Source organism: Rhinolophus sinicus, linkage group LG02, assembly GCF_036562045.2.
Source record: "Rhinolophus sinicus isolate RSC01 linkage group LG02, ASM3656204v1, whole genome shotgun sequence".
In the NCBI taxonomy this organism is placed as follows: domain Eukaryota; kingdom Metazoa; phylum Chordata; class Mammalia; order Chiroptera; family Rhinolophidae; genus Rhinolophus; species Rhinolophus sinicus.
Window position 1 is genome coordinate 166,506,207 of NC_133752.1, and position 15,356 is coordinate 166,521,562.

Below are 15,356 nucleotides of genomic sequence, written 5' to 3' on the forward strand. Positions count from 1 at the left end.
AATACATGCATAATTTTATAGTGTTGTTAGGTCATTTAGCTAAGTTGATAGAGCTCTTTTTTAAATTCTGAAAACTTTGGATTTTAATTTATTTTTCATGTTCTTATCACAAATAGGATGATTTGTTAAAATTTTTCATTTCCTTTTATGTTGACAGTAGTTTCAAGAACTAAGCACAGTATGTTTATTAATACTTCCATCTTTTCACTTGTAGATAAACTTTTTGTGTTATTGAAAATGAATGACTGTTATGTGAAGAAAAGATGCTTTAATTATATGTGTCCTAATTCTCTGTGTAGAGTAAGCCTGGGCCTGAATTGTCCATCCATGTTCAATTTTTTCCTCCATCTTTTGTTATATTTGGTTTTGTATCTCAAGGTAACAAAATAGTTTGATGTATGTCTCAAATTTATGGTTGATTTGGTGTTACCTTGCTAGTTATCTTGATTTTTCTGATTTGAAAATATTAAAAGATGCTGAGCCAAAGTAAAATCTTAAAGCACGTCATGTGAAGGTCATCAAATTTTTTTGATGAACACTATGAGAGGATCATAGATGATGTGGCATCAACATATAAGGCTGTGTTATGAGAAAGAACGTGGCTATAGCAAATTTTTTTATACCACTTTCATGATGTTTTTCAAATTATTAATATTATACTTTGTGTTTTCTCTGAAATGGTTTTAAGAGACTTTAAAAATGACATACACAGAAAAAAACAAATATAGTAAAAATGGGCAATCTAAGTGAATACAATTTGGGTGAAAAGTAAAAAAAAAGTCAGTAAGATTTTTCTCATGATTTTTCTCAAGATTAATCTCAAGAATTTTATACGTGTCATTTTCATAAAAGGTTACCATATTACTTTAGATACATACCTAAAAACCTAAATCTTCAGATATTAGATAGCGGATAGAATTAAGAACTTACATTAATGACAAAAATGTGTGAATCATATACCACTATAAATATATCTCAAATACTTTATAAATCTCATGTATAATAGGGTAATCATTTTCATTAAAATTCTGAGAGTTTAAGACTTTAAAAAGGTTTAATTAAGTCAGTTTTAGTTTTTATATACTGTTTGATAGACGTGTATAGAAGAAAAGTTTTTTATACCCACCTTGTTTCTGCTTTCATTTTGCTTTATGCTGGGATAATTTCCTCTTGTTCAGTGGCATACGCTAGGCTGGCAGAGTACTCTTTTCATTATGCAGCTGCTGACTAATGTGACAAGCATAGGTCAAAATCTGGATTTTAATATAAAAGAAAACAAATTAGCTTATACCCTTAATATACTGTACTCCCTAATTAGGTATACACATCGGAAATTTTTTTATTTTTATTTTTATTGTAGGCTTATAAGAGTTCCTTTTTATTTTTGTTAAACTAAATTTGATTTTAAAAGATAGTTTAACTTTAAATTTAGTGACTTGCCTCATGTTTTAAACTAGCAATTGGAAATACTCCTAAAACTCCAAAGTTAGCTTTTGTTTTTTTCCTGCCAACTAATGGTTCTGATTTCTTACAAGTATATATAATTCTTTATACTAAAATATCTTTATATATTAACAATTCAGTGCATGTCTGTTTTTTCTCTTTGTTTGAACAATATATTTTGTCACAATGACCAAATGTTAGCAACAATAAAAAACACTACAGTTCTCCATGTTATTTATGGCCACAACAATCCATGAGAAGTTCTGAAAGGGGAAAGATGCTGAGCGGAAGGAGAGTGAGAGGAAAGTAGAAACTGAAGAGAGAGAGAGGTGTGAAAAAGTTATCTAAGAAATGGGAAGGAAGGAAGGGAGGGATGGAGGGAGGAAGGGAAAGAGGGAAGAGAATTGATGGAGAAGTAGGGTAAAGGAATATTAGCTTCTTTATGGCAGCTTGAGGACAGTGAAATCCAAAATCAGAGGAAGAGTAAAAAGTAAAAAAAAAGGGAGTAAAAAACAAAGAAAGATTTAATTGGGTTACTGACAGAAAGCAGATAATTTGGAAGAGAGAATATAAAGGATGGTAGTGAGAGGAGGAATGGATACCTAGTAATGGATGCAGGAAAATGGAAAAGGTAGACTGAAATAAAAAGACAAGTGGTTTAGGATGTTGTACATCTTTAGTTGGACTTTTTTTATTTTTATTTTTTATTTTTATTAGCATTTATTTGATGCTGCATTTACTCCCAGGCCTTAAGTTTTTGTTTCTTCAGTTTCTTCTGAGAGATCTTTTTGTTCTGTGCAACATCTTCTGGTTTGGAAAAATCTGCCCTTTTTCCATTAGGATCATCTCAGTGTGGCAGGGGGAGCTCATGTATGGGCTTACCCGCCCACAAGCTCTAAATTCTGTGCAGCATCTTTCTTGGGAGCTTCGTTCACTGGTTCTGCTCAGTGACCAGAGAGTCTGCATCTAAACCCTCAAGTTCAGTATCACTCTGCATTTTTAAGCCTGTGCAGCAAAAATTTTACACTCTTTTTGGGCCACTGACCCTCAATCCAGCCCCACTCTTAGGTCTGGGCAAACCTACCAACTCTGCCCTTGTAACAACGGAATAGCACATTGCTTCTGTACAATGACATCCTTCAGATACTTGGTCGCTTTTCTGATATGCATATCCATGATGGCCTGGCATTTCCACGATTGTTCTTAAATTGAACAAGATTTGAACCTCTTGATTTTCATGATATTTTAGGGTTCTCTGGGTCAAGTGAATGGTGAACCATTTTCAGAGGTCACCTCAGGATGCTTACGGGAAGAGTAGTTGGAAACTTTAATGACCCAAATAGAGAAGCTAATTTTTTTGTCCTCTAATGAGGTATTACATGTGTATTATAGTGAATTTTTTTTCCCTTGTGGACTATACAAATTGAAGCTATTTATATCTTCCTCTGTGCCTTAATAATTTTTAACTATAACATGGCAATTTCATTATCAATCCACCAATATTTGAATATCGTTATGGACATAGTTTATACTGGATGTTTATAAACATCTGACTCAGTTGTTAGGCCAGTTATAAGACTTAGCCAATCAATGCATTATAGATTGATAGAAATGCCTAGAGGAACATAAACACACATTTTGGTCATAATAACTTAAAACAAGAATGTTTAAATAGGAAAATACAGCATAAATTTTGAAGACTCCAGATTGCACATGTTTTAATCTGCCAAAGAACCTTTTCAGAAGTTTCAGGAATTTTTTCAGTTTTAGTAATTTTCTTAAGATGACCAGAATTGTCTCAAATATTTTTTATCAGAGCAAAGATGTTCTGTAAATTCTAATGATACAAAGTGAATAAGTGGTCAGAACAGTTAATGGTCAGTGTAGAACTTGATCATAGCTAATCAATACCTCGTCATTTGTTATGACAAATTACATAAGAGAATGGAGAAGCCACAAACTTTAGAAGCATTGGACCATGTGTAATTAAAGGATGAAGTATCCTTGCCATATTTTGTTTCTTTTTGTCATCAATATGCTCACTTACACTAAACTTTTAACCTAGGTTAGTGCCCTCCCCACACCTGTAGGGCTTGTTAAATATTGCTAGAGTGTACTAAGAATAATAAAACTGCATGTTCTGTTTGCCTTGCTAACTTTCTTGGGTCATTTATTTGGGGATAACAAGTAAGTTATCACTTACTTGTGCTTTGTAAAAAAGCAAAGTGATCTTTTTCTTGTATTTAGCAGGGAAGGAAATCGTGAGAGAAGTGGGCTGCTGTGTGGCTTTTGAGACTGTGTGCAGCTAGAATGGGGACCTAAGATAAGAAGTGTTTTTCTCCAACTCTTCCAAATACATATACAGGTGGCCCACAACTGAGCATTAACGCCTCAACAAAGCCTGAGATACTTTTAATAAGATTTCTACCCCTGAATATGAAATGTGGTGTTTTTTTTGGTCTTGTTTTTAGTATTGGCATAGATATTGAGTGTGTATTTTTTTATTGCTTTTTAACCAGAATTACTAGTTTGTCAGTGAGCCAGACAGCTTATATCTGTAGTACCTTCTGTTTTTAAAATCCTACTACCTGGGAAGCCAAACTGTAATCTGAAGGAGCAGTGACTGAGAACGTGAGGTCATTAGTTGTATGAGGTATTCAAACCAGTCCGAGGTGCTGATGTTCATCTGCTGCCAGGACCCGCTCATCTTGGGCCTTTTCTCTGGGAGAAAAATTAAGATCATAGCAAGCATGTTAAAAGGTGAACCTGCTTTTATTAAGAGAGATTGGAAAAAAAACCTCCCTTACCGTTTCCGTTAATAATATCTCCAATTTTAAAAGTTTTTTTTTTGTTTTTTTTTTTTCAGATTTTAGTTTAGATACATTCATATTTGATGGAAGGGTATAAACATTTTCCCTCACTTGTATGTTCCTTCTTCCCATCCTTTGTAAAAATTTTTTGGAAAAGAAATCAATGCCCATGGTGAAAAATTCAAATCCTACAAAGAAAAAAAATATCATCCAAAATAAAGCTCCCTTTCCTTTCATTTCCCTTCCCAGGAGGCAACTACTCTTGATAACTTATTATCTTATTATCTGTCTTTGTAAAGATATCCTAGTTTTCCTTTTTTTAAAACACGTATTTTACACATTTGTGTACCTTTGTTTTTTTCATTTGATATGTTTTAGAGATGGGAACAGATACTTTGTACGTTTAAGCTCTTTTTGTGGGCATTTGCCATTAAATTATATACAGTTGCTACTGGGGAATTCCATTTTACACAGATAATATTGATATATAGAAGATGATTTCATTTTAGTAATTTTTACTTTTTTTTTTAGCTTCCCCCCCTTTCCACATTTAAAAAAAATTCACAGAATTTCTAATGCCAACTGTATTTTCTATTATTCTACACTCACCAAGTATACTGCACGGGCTGTATGAGAGCCTTGGGACCCAGCTGGAGTAGTTAGGTCTCTGGGTCTGGCCCTGTGCTGAGCTGTCCCTAGAGATCTGGTAAGCCTCTGAATGTCAGTTCTCTTCTGGTCTTGTTCCTGTAGGTTCCATCTCCTCCTGGGCTTCCAGTGCCACTCAGGATCCTAAATTGGGAGGACTCTCCTTGTCTAGATCTACAGGCTGAGGGCATGATTGTCAGGGCATGTCCACAACGTAGCACCCTCAAGGCATTTTGTGCACCCCACCTAGTGATCCCATGTATTCATCAGCTCTATATTATAAGAGCACTGTACATTCTCCATTATTAGTTGATAGTCTCATATGACTTAAAAAATGGTGTGGTGATATGGGAGAAACTTCCATTGCACCCAATTACCAGAAACATTCTGTACAAATCTTATTTTTGAAAAGTGTAGTTTTTATTAATTTAAGACTATTACCCAAAGACCAGCACATTAGGCAGAGACAAAAATATGTATTTACTTAGTTTACAATTATTTTTTAAACCAGCTGACCCAAATAATTCTCAGTGTTTCTTATAAGTTATTTCTAACTTGACAACACTATTACAACACTATTCCTAACTTGACAACACTATTCCAAATATGCTAATGTAGATAGAGCCTGAACATTAGAAATAGATGATGAAGTTTTTTTCTTTTATAGTACTGTTTAAATTTGTACAATACCTTAGGTATCTATAGTAACAATATAAAATATCAGGGAAAATTCTGGGTCTACTTTTGTGAGGTCACTGGAAGGGAAGTGATTGGGGTTCCTAGTTATTTCAATGGCTAGCTGTCACTTTTTCATTTCACATAGTTTTGATATCACCAGAGGGAGCTCTTGATAGTGAAGTCCTTGAATGAGAGGGAGGGTTATGGCTAGTGAAGAGCAAAGAGCTTGTGTTTATCTGTGAGACATCCATCATTGCCCTATGTGTAATTTTTATCTCACTGGCTCTTCCCCCCACAAATATTTCCCTTCCATGTTTCATTTCAGATTTACTTCCCAATACATTGACCCTTTTCTCTGCTCAGTTTTCTTACATCCTGCTTTCATCATACTAACATTTGTTATTGTGTTTATGTTTCCTCATGTCCTTAAAATTTTTGAAACTTTTTCTGTTATAGTAACAAGTAGTCTTCCTTGGCATGATATTGATTAATGGAGCTAGTTTTCATTAATCAATAGAAATTGCTTTTTAAACCTAAATACTTCTATTTGGTTTGCTTTTGTAATGAAGCCATAAAAATTTCCTTCTAGTTGTCTGGCTTATCGAGAATATTTACAAACAGCAAAGAAGAGATACTGGCTTGTATTTAGCATCCAAGCTAATGTTGTTCATGTTGTCTTATTAGAACACCTGGAGAGTGCAAGTTCTAACTCAGGTATACCAGCTGCACAGAGAGGTGAGTTTGTCTAATTAAGCAAATAGTCACCAAAGGTGTGAAATTCTAGTGTGGTGGTGCATAAACATACAGACATTGAAGAAATGCACTGGACAATAGAATAGACACCAAAATGTGGCTTTATTATAGTTAGAGTATGCCTTAAAAATATTAATTAAACTAATATTTAACATTTTTAGCATTTTAATAGTTTCCCAGTTTCTAAAAATAAAATTTTAGCTCTTTAACATTTTTTTTTTTAGCTTCGTGGTAGTAAAAGTTATTCTTTTCAAAAGGAGAACTCAGACTCACATCTAACCCCCTGTATCTTATGTAATCATAAGCTTTGTTACCAAAATCATACTTGGAAACAAAATACTGATAAAAACAACCCTTTGGCTTTCCTGTTACTGATGGTAGAAAGAAGATATTTTAATAAAAAATAAGTCAACTATTGATTTTTTAAAAATATTTTTCAACATTTGATTCTCAGTTTTAGTTTTGATTTTAGTATAAAATCAAAGTAGGGAAGGCAGTTATTCACAAAGTTTGGATGGCAAATTAAAAGCTCTAAAATACAAAGTGCTAAAACATTGTGAAGTAAGAATGGGAAATAAAATTAGTGAAAACACAGTATATGGTCCTTTCACTTGATATTTCTGTTGAACCCCACTTCGTTTTCCCTAAGAGAACACACCAGAAATGCTCAGCCAGCTGAGAACTTGGTTTTGGACAAATCAGTGTCTAAAGCTTGACTCTTTACTGCCTCTCTTACCTGACTTGATAAGGACCATTCTTTTTCTAAATTACAGTTAAGTTACTTCATCGGAAGGAGTTATGACGAGTAAGAGACGTCATACATATTTTTTTTCTTTGTTTTTTCTTTTGTTTTCTGTCTGTGTTTCCAGCAACGTCAGTTGATTACAGTTCCTTTGCAGACAGATGCAGCAGCTGGATAGAGCTCATTAAACTGAAAGCTCAGACCATAAGGCGCGGATCAATTAAGACAAGTAGGCGGATGTTTCTACCACATTATGATCTGAGAAGCATATCCCTGATTTCCCAGCGGTGAAGGCTAGACCTTTCTACCCAGTAATAATATTGCCAATCAATCATGTATTGGAGTGTGAAAGCTGCGGACTCTAATGGTCATTTAGCAAAAGTTATTGCAGGGCCTTTAGATTTGTTAATTTTTAACTGTAGAATTGTGTTTCTAAATTTTTACTTTTTGTGAAGGTATTCTTAAAAGTATATAAATAGATAATATCATCTAATGGAAGGAAATGGTCAGCTCTTATTGAAGAGACACTCTCCCAGGACCCAAGGTACTATGTAGCATATGACATATGTCAGTTTACTAAGTGTGATATCCAGAAGGCTGAAAGAAGGAGGTATTTCTGGAGAGAAAGTAGTTAACTCTTATCTCACTGCTAGACTCAAGATCATTATATGTTCTTTATTTATACTGCATGTGTTTTGGTAGATTTTGAGGTAAATGTATTTGAGTGAAAGAATTTACAGTACATTAATAGGGAAGGAACTATGTTTTAGGGGAAAGATCATAGGATATAAAACCAGCCAGACCTGGTTTTGAATCCTAGAAGTGCCATTTTAATAGCTGTGTGACCTTGGGCAAGTTATTTAACTTCTCAGAACCTTGGTTTCCTCATGTGTAAAATGGGGCTAATGATACCAATGTTGCTGGATTGTTCTAAGGATTCGATATATATGTCTGGCTTATAATAGTTATTTGATAAGTGGTAGTTATTATTTTTGTTATTGTACAAACAGTCAACTTTTAAACAGCCAAGGTCATTTTTTAAGTTTTTAAAATTATGAGTTTAATCAAAATGGTTTGGAAAAGAAACCTATTGCAACTAGTTAACATAAGGTTTATCTACAAGTTGACAGTGATGAAGTCATCTGAAAAAGATGGAAAAAAACTGGGAAATATAACAACTTTCACACTCTCTTTGTAATAATTTGTTCCTACAGCAGATAATTTTTAATTGCTCTGCCGCTTTTTCTGTTTCTTCACTTTATAACGATCATTGTATGTGTAGCTACACTGCATCAACATTTTCTTTTGCAGGAATGCCATTTTTCTTCCAAAAGAATTCCATTCCAGCATTTCTTATGTTTTTCTTTCTCTCTCTTTTTTAATTGCATGCACTGCATGATAATTTCTTTTCTTTCATGACATGGCTTAGCCTCACAGACAGCTGAATGTTGTCACCACTTACTCCGAAACCTTTGGGAACACTTGAATTACTAGCATCTGATCTTGATGCTTTCTCTTCTTTCTTCAATTTTAGCTGTGACAGTTGAAAAAACAAGTCCAGTGGGTGAAGGAAATTTCCGGAATCGTTCTGCTCCACCTTGTGCAAATTCTACAGTAGGGGTTGTTAAGATGACTCCTCTTTCTTTCATTCCTGGAGCAAAAATAACAAAATATCTTGGGATAATTAACATGTTTTTCATTCGAGAAACCACGTCTCTACGCGAGGTAATTTTATAGATGTTATTTCATTATTTTTGTGAATTTTGTCTGATTGAAGATAGTAGTGACAAAAAGCAAACATGTTTCAAATCAAATTTGTTTCCCCAAAAATAACACATATACACATCATTTTTTTTCAATAACCTGTCTGAATTGGTTCCAGATTAGATTTACCAAATTTCATACAATAACTAGTATTATCATGAGTTGTGTTGAATTTAAGCCCATTTATTATTAAAATTTCTAGATCCTTATCATATGATAAATAAAACAAATTTGCCCATGTTTGATTAGAGGTTTAAAATAGCCCTGTAAGAAAAGCTTAGTTTTCTGAGTAGTTATTTCCCCAACATATTTAAATAGCAATTTTTAAGGGTTATATTCAGAAATAGCAGGGAACAATATTGTAGCTGTGTTATTTATGGGGATAGTTTATATAATTCCCTCTGAAAAAGAATGAGGCTACTTATTTTCTTTCACTCCATCAGTATATGAGAATACCATTTATGTAAATTCTTGCACTGCATATCTTTAAACTTTAATTTGTATTTTAAATAACCTTAGTTATAATATTTTACTTGATGTGATCAAAGTTAATCAGGCTATTACTGTTTTTCATTACACAGGAATTTCAACTCAATAAAAAATTATATTGTTGTCTTATGGAACAAGCTGCTGAGCAAATTAATATGAATAGAGAAACTTTTTAATGATTGAGATGTGAAGTGAAACTCAGTAAACTCTTCAAGTTCTACTTTAGCAGCAGTTGTATTTTTTTCAGTGTGTTCATTATAAAGATGACTTAGCTATGCTTTTTTCCCACTGTTTCACTAGCATTGTTTTTATACTTTGTTAGAAATAATAGCCTACATACTGTTTTTGAAAATCGTGCTACTATGCTGCACATAACACAGTGTCCAGCACAGTGTAAACATAAGACATTTTTTTGTGTAAATGAGTAAACAATTTCAGACAAATTAATTAGACACATGTTTCCTTTAAGATAAAGTAGTTTTTCAATCATATTCTAATTGTGTTGAGATGGAAAAGAAGCTATCTTAATTAAGATGTTCTCAGAAACCTTTACTATAGAATTAAAATAGGTGACACTTCTAAGTCCATTTAAGTTTGACAAAGAAAGTTGGGTGTGAGAAGCTGGCATATATTGGTGAATTAACTTTTTCTAATTGCTCTTAATAGCCTATGCCTATGGCACTGTTTTAAATCCATAAAGTTTTATTTCCTAAGTGCCTTCTCTATTAAGCAACCATACCCCAAAATGTTGCTTCACGGTAGATTTTTCCTTCAACAGAGATTTATAATATTAACTGTATGGCATAAATATACCAAATTTATTCATTGCTTGATGAATATTTTGCTTAGAGTCATTAAAATCTTTTCAAACTTACCCCTCTGTTACTCTGCCATCAGAATTTCTTAATTTAAAAGGTGGGAGGAAAACTAGGAGACAGGCTGAAACAGCTCAATTCCTTAATTACAAAAAGAGATATTTTTACAAAATTATACACAACTTGTTCAGAAAGAGGTGACCTAGTCAAATGTTTTTCTAACAGTGCATTTAGTTTTGCACTTAACTTCCAGTGTAAAGTTGGAAATTTCTTCCTAGACTGTAAATAACCTCTAGTAAAATTTGTGAAAAACTTAGATTGAAAAGCATTTTAAGCAATCTGCTATCCTTTGTTTTCTATATTGTTTGTTTTTGAACAATGAAAAAGGTCTTCAAAGTACTGGATTTCATTCCTAGCAATACTTAGTATGGAATACTTAGTATACACACCTGTTGAACTAGGTGTTAGCGTATAGTAAGGAACAAAACCGATGCAGTCGCTGACCTAGGAAGTTTACAGTCCAGTGGAACTGGAGCATGGTGGACATTAAACAAATAATTATATAACCAGTATGTAACTACTAGTGATGTTAAGTAAACTAAAGAAATACAACAGAGGCTATCAGAGAATATGCTGGGGGAACTCGCTTTAGATTAGACTGTCCAGGAAGGTATCTCTGAGGAAGTTCCATGTAAGCCAGGACCTGAAGAATTGAATAAGAGTTATCCTGGTGGAAAGATGGGTGAGGTGCCCTCAGGAACAGTATGTGCAAAAACCCTGAGGCAGGAAAAGTGCTTGACACCTTTGAGAAACGGATAAAGGGCAAGTGTGACTGGAATATGGTTCAGAATGGGAAATATGCATAGCAGGGAGGTTTTATTGTTTCTGTTTACCATCAATTTATTCGAATAATGATGGGAATGGTTTGATAGAGGGAGCTGTTGAAGATGGAGGAACAATTTGAATTCTTGCTCTGCCATTCGCTCACTGGCTATGGGATCAGTCACAGCTAGTCACGGGCATATTACAAATTCTTTGAGCTTCGATTTCATCATCTGTACAATAGGGGTGGTCATCTCTGTCATAGAATGTCTACTGAAGGTTGGTTGGTTTGTTCATGCATTCAATAAATGCCCATTATGAAGGATATTAAAATTATGCATTCCACTAAGATCATTTAAGATGTCTTAATATATATTCTTTGACATTTTATATTCATTCCTGTGTACATGTATAGAGTTTGAGTTTCCTGTGCATTATTATGTAGGAAGGAGGAGTCAGTGGTTTTCTCCATGCTTTTATTGCTGAAGTGTTCGCAATGGTGAGAGCTCATGTTGCTGCACTAGGAGGGAATGCTGTTGTCTCCTACATAATGAAGCAGTGTGTCTTCATGGAGAATCCAAATAAGAACCAGGTGAGATGTAGTTAAACTTCTCTGACAGGGGATCCTGCGAATTTCCCCCATGGCCTTCCCGCCTGCCACCCTCCCCCACTAAAGAGATTTGCTCTTTCTGGAGCTTTTTGATTCTCGATGTTTAGGACATGTTCTAATGAATATATTGATAACCATTGTCATACATAGGTCAGATGCTATTTTCAGATCCCAGGTGCTAGTTATTATTCCTACATACTTCTGGAAGTTTTACTCCTAATTTACTGCTCTTTCCACCATCTTGGTGGGTCTTTGGAATACAGTGCTGGCTTACTGAGGAGTTAAAAATGCCCTCTGGGTTTAGATGCCGTTCTGGTGGAAAGTACACCATGGTTGGGTCGCCCTGTTTTTTGTTGTGGTTTTTTTTTTTTTTTTTTAATGAGTAGCATAATTATGTTAATGGGGCAAAAGAATGTTGGTTAGGTTAAATTTTAGAATAAATTTATCAGTTTTGTTAAGATAATTCACTTAAAATTGTTAAAGATTCCTTTAAAAATTAGATAACTGTATTAATGGGTTTCTTGATTTGCCTTTCCTGTGAACTGCCTTCTTATCTTTTGCTCATTTTTCTATTGGGTTGTCTATCTTTTCTTTGATGATTTATAAGCCTATGCTTGTGTAACCATAGAATAGTGCCCCTAATGTAGCAGAAGAATATGAGCGTATTGTTGAATTTGTGACTGAACATGTCCTGTTGTTCTTATAGGCACAGTGTCTTATAAATGTAAGTGGTGACGTGGTGGTTTTTGTTCGTGAATCTGAATTGGAAGTGGTATCAACTCAGCAACCTACTGCCAACTGCCAGTCATCATGCTCTGGAGGAGAAGTTACAACCTGAAGTAGCTTAGAAAGAAAGAGCTCAACTAAATGAAATTCATCTGTCTCCCCTGTTTTGCCATTAATCATCTTACTAGACTTTTTAAAAATTCAACTTGATTTGAGATAATTAAGGAAGATTGATATGAGTAGATTAATTTGTCTAGAATCTCTTGGACGCATGAGAATTTTCTAGTCTTGACAATTTGTTTCCCAAGCCTAGATAGACAGGCCCCTTGGAATCTTAACCCTTCAGAAAGTTAGGATAAATTTCTCAAAGAACTGTGGCAAAGATGGAAGATATTTGTAATTTATGTTGATTTTATTAAAATAGTAATTTACAAAATGAAATGGAAAGATCATCAGGAAACTAGGATAGCTTCCCCAATGTAACTTAGAAAAGGGAAGCAACACATTCACAAGTTGTTAATGAGTAAATAGTCTGATTTGAGGGATGTGTTGGGGGAAATGGAGAAAAGTTTTCAGAAAACAGGGGGTTTCTTAATGTGTTTAATTTTGGTGAGGAATTTGATCACAACTGAAAGAGAACCGTGCTTCAGCCATCTTTCAATAAGAAGTTAAAATTCTGCAGCTTGGATCCATACTATGTCTTAGGTACTATAAAAGAAGACATAACTTATCAATGCCAGTGTCCTTTCATTGAAAATTTTAACAATATCTCTAAGGAGGGAGGAAAAAATTCTATATAACTTCATAACTGGCTAAATTTCAGTTGGTGCTTAATTTGTCTATAAGAGGCTTGGCTTCAACAGGGAAGAAAAGGTCAGTGAATTTTACTGAAGTAGTTAAAATACTATTGATTTTTAAATACTAGTTAAAATACTAGTAGGAACATAAAATTATTTCCTAATAAAATTATGATGTACTCCTACCAAATAAACAGAATTTTAGTAATATCTTAGGGACTTTTGATGGTGAGTTAGACTATATTTGGCATAGAATTTGGAAATGTAACTTGAATGTAAATATGCTGCAAAATGTTGAATGTATACGTAGAAACACTTTTTCTGTCCATGCCAAATACCTATTATGAATGAACCTAAAAAAGTACATCCCTCCTTTGCACAATAATATTTCTTTATAAACTCATGATTTTGCTCTTCCGGGATAACAAACTGCCCTAAATATTAGAAGTCATTTTCTTGTTATCACAGGTGTCAATATTTTTCTGTATTTTGTTTATAATTTTATTTTTTAAATAAAAGTTTATAAAGATAAACAGGAATATTCCTAAATCTCTTCTTTGCTTCCTTGATGTGGTACTGTCAGTAGTCTGAAATCACTTTGTATTTGATCATCTCCATTCATTCCTCCAGTCAACAAACATCTGTTGTGCATCTACTGTATGCAAAGCCCTATTCTTAATTTTGGGGGAAAAAAATATATATATGTAATTGTGGCACTTTGTGTCTTTGGCAGGTAGGTATTTATTCAGTAACTCTCGAATGCCTCCTGGATCACAGGGCATAGTTTTAGGCAGTGAACAAAACACACCTAAGTTCCTGCTCTTGTGGAGCTTATGTTCATGGGTTACACAAGTAACTGATTTGTAAAAGTGTACTATAGCACTATAAAAATTGCTACTGTTTGTTGAATGCTTACTATGTGCCAGATAGTCTAACATATATTTTTGTATTAACCCCTTTAATCTTTTCAGAAACGCTATGAGGTAGATATTATTGTTAAGTCCCATTTTATAGTTGAGGCAGCTGAGCAGAATTTTTGTGATTCGCCCAAAGACACAATAAATAGTTGAGCCAAGATTCAAGCACAGGCACTCAATGTGGCTCTGATGTCTGCATTACTGAGAAAATGAGTGTTGCTTGCGATGAAGGTAGCTCGGTAGCTTCCCAAAGAAAAGAATAGTTAAGCTCAGTCTGGAAAGATAGGCAGTTCACTAGAATTGTTCATAGTTCTGTTCATCCATTCATCCAACCAACAGCTATTTTGTGATTGCCTAGTATGTTTCAGAGTCCTTTCTAGGCAGGGGAATAATAATACAACTCTCACTAATTGAGTACCTATTATTTGTAATATCTTGTGCCTATACATTACTACTAATTTTTAAAACATAAAACTAGCTGGATGGCATTATCTCCGTTTTGCTATGAATAATTGTATAGTCAACAGAGGCCCAGGCTGATTTCTAGGAAATCTGGGGTTTCCTTAACCAGGCAGGCTTGCTGTCTGTCTGCTCAAATGAGCTGTTTGCTCATACGGGCTGCCTTTGACGCACAATCAGCTCACGCCCAGACTGGCTCCTTCCAGAACAGCTAATGTTAGTTACCCTATGCCCCAAGAGGCGCTGCTGTTCCCTATATGTGGATTCCCTCAGAAATATCATTTTAAACAGATGTGCTCGGACTTACTGTTTTGGAATCCTGAGGCCACTTATAGTGTCTACAGCATGCCTTGTATTATTCATTCTTCATTGCTGCTCCAAAGCGAAAGGACACAGTTTAACCAATACTTTGCTAGACTGACTTCTACTTGCATCTCCTACTCGCCATACTCCATTACCATCTGGCTTCCATCTCTTGATCTGCCCCTGAATTGAAACATGCCAAGGATACAAGGATTGGATTGCAGTATTGGATAGCTGACAAGCTTTTTTATGTGTGTACATACATTTTTTCATAAAGGCATAAATGAGATCATACAATTTTTAAAGTTTTATTTTTTTGCCTTTTTTGCCTTTTTCTCCTTTCCTATCACATGTTAATAACTTAGTATGTATCCTTGCATATTAAAAATCTGCTAATGAGATATAATTTACATTCAGTAAAATTAATCTATTTTAAGTGTATGGTTCAAGGAGTTTTGACAGATAGATTCAGTCAGTAACCAAGATAAAGAACATTTCCATCCCCTCCCCACCCACACACACACACACGAGAGTTATGTCCTTTTGTAGTCAGTCCACATCCCCTTCCATGTAAATGGGATCT

General features: G+C 34.3%; 1 protein-coding gene across 1 annotated transcript in view; it reads left to right on the top strand.

Moving 5' to 3' along the window:
- Nucleotides 1-13,633, top strand: part of C2CD5 (C2 calcium dependent domain containing 5) — an 83,496-nt gene extending 69,863 nt beyond the window's left edge. The window contains exons 24-28 of the mRNA XM_074324905.1: nucleotides 6,261-6,311; nucleotides 7,199-7,300; nucleotides 8,606-8,796; nucleotides 11,407-11,553; nucleotides 12,278-13,633. Of these exons, the coding sequence (XP_074181006.1) occupies nucleotides 6,261-6,311; nucleotides 7,199-7,300; nucleotides 8,606-8,796; nucleotides 11,407-11,553; nucleotides 12,278-12,409 (623 nt within the window). The 3' untranslated portion in view covers nucleotides 12,410-13,633. The remainder of the gene's footprint in view (nucleotides 1-6,260; nucleotides 6,312-7,198; nucleotides 7,301-8,605; nucleotides 8,797-11,406; nucleotides 11,554-12,277) is intronic.
- Nucleotides 13,634-15,356: the final 1,723 nt, after the last annotated feature.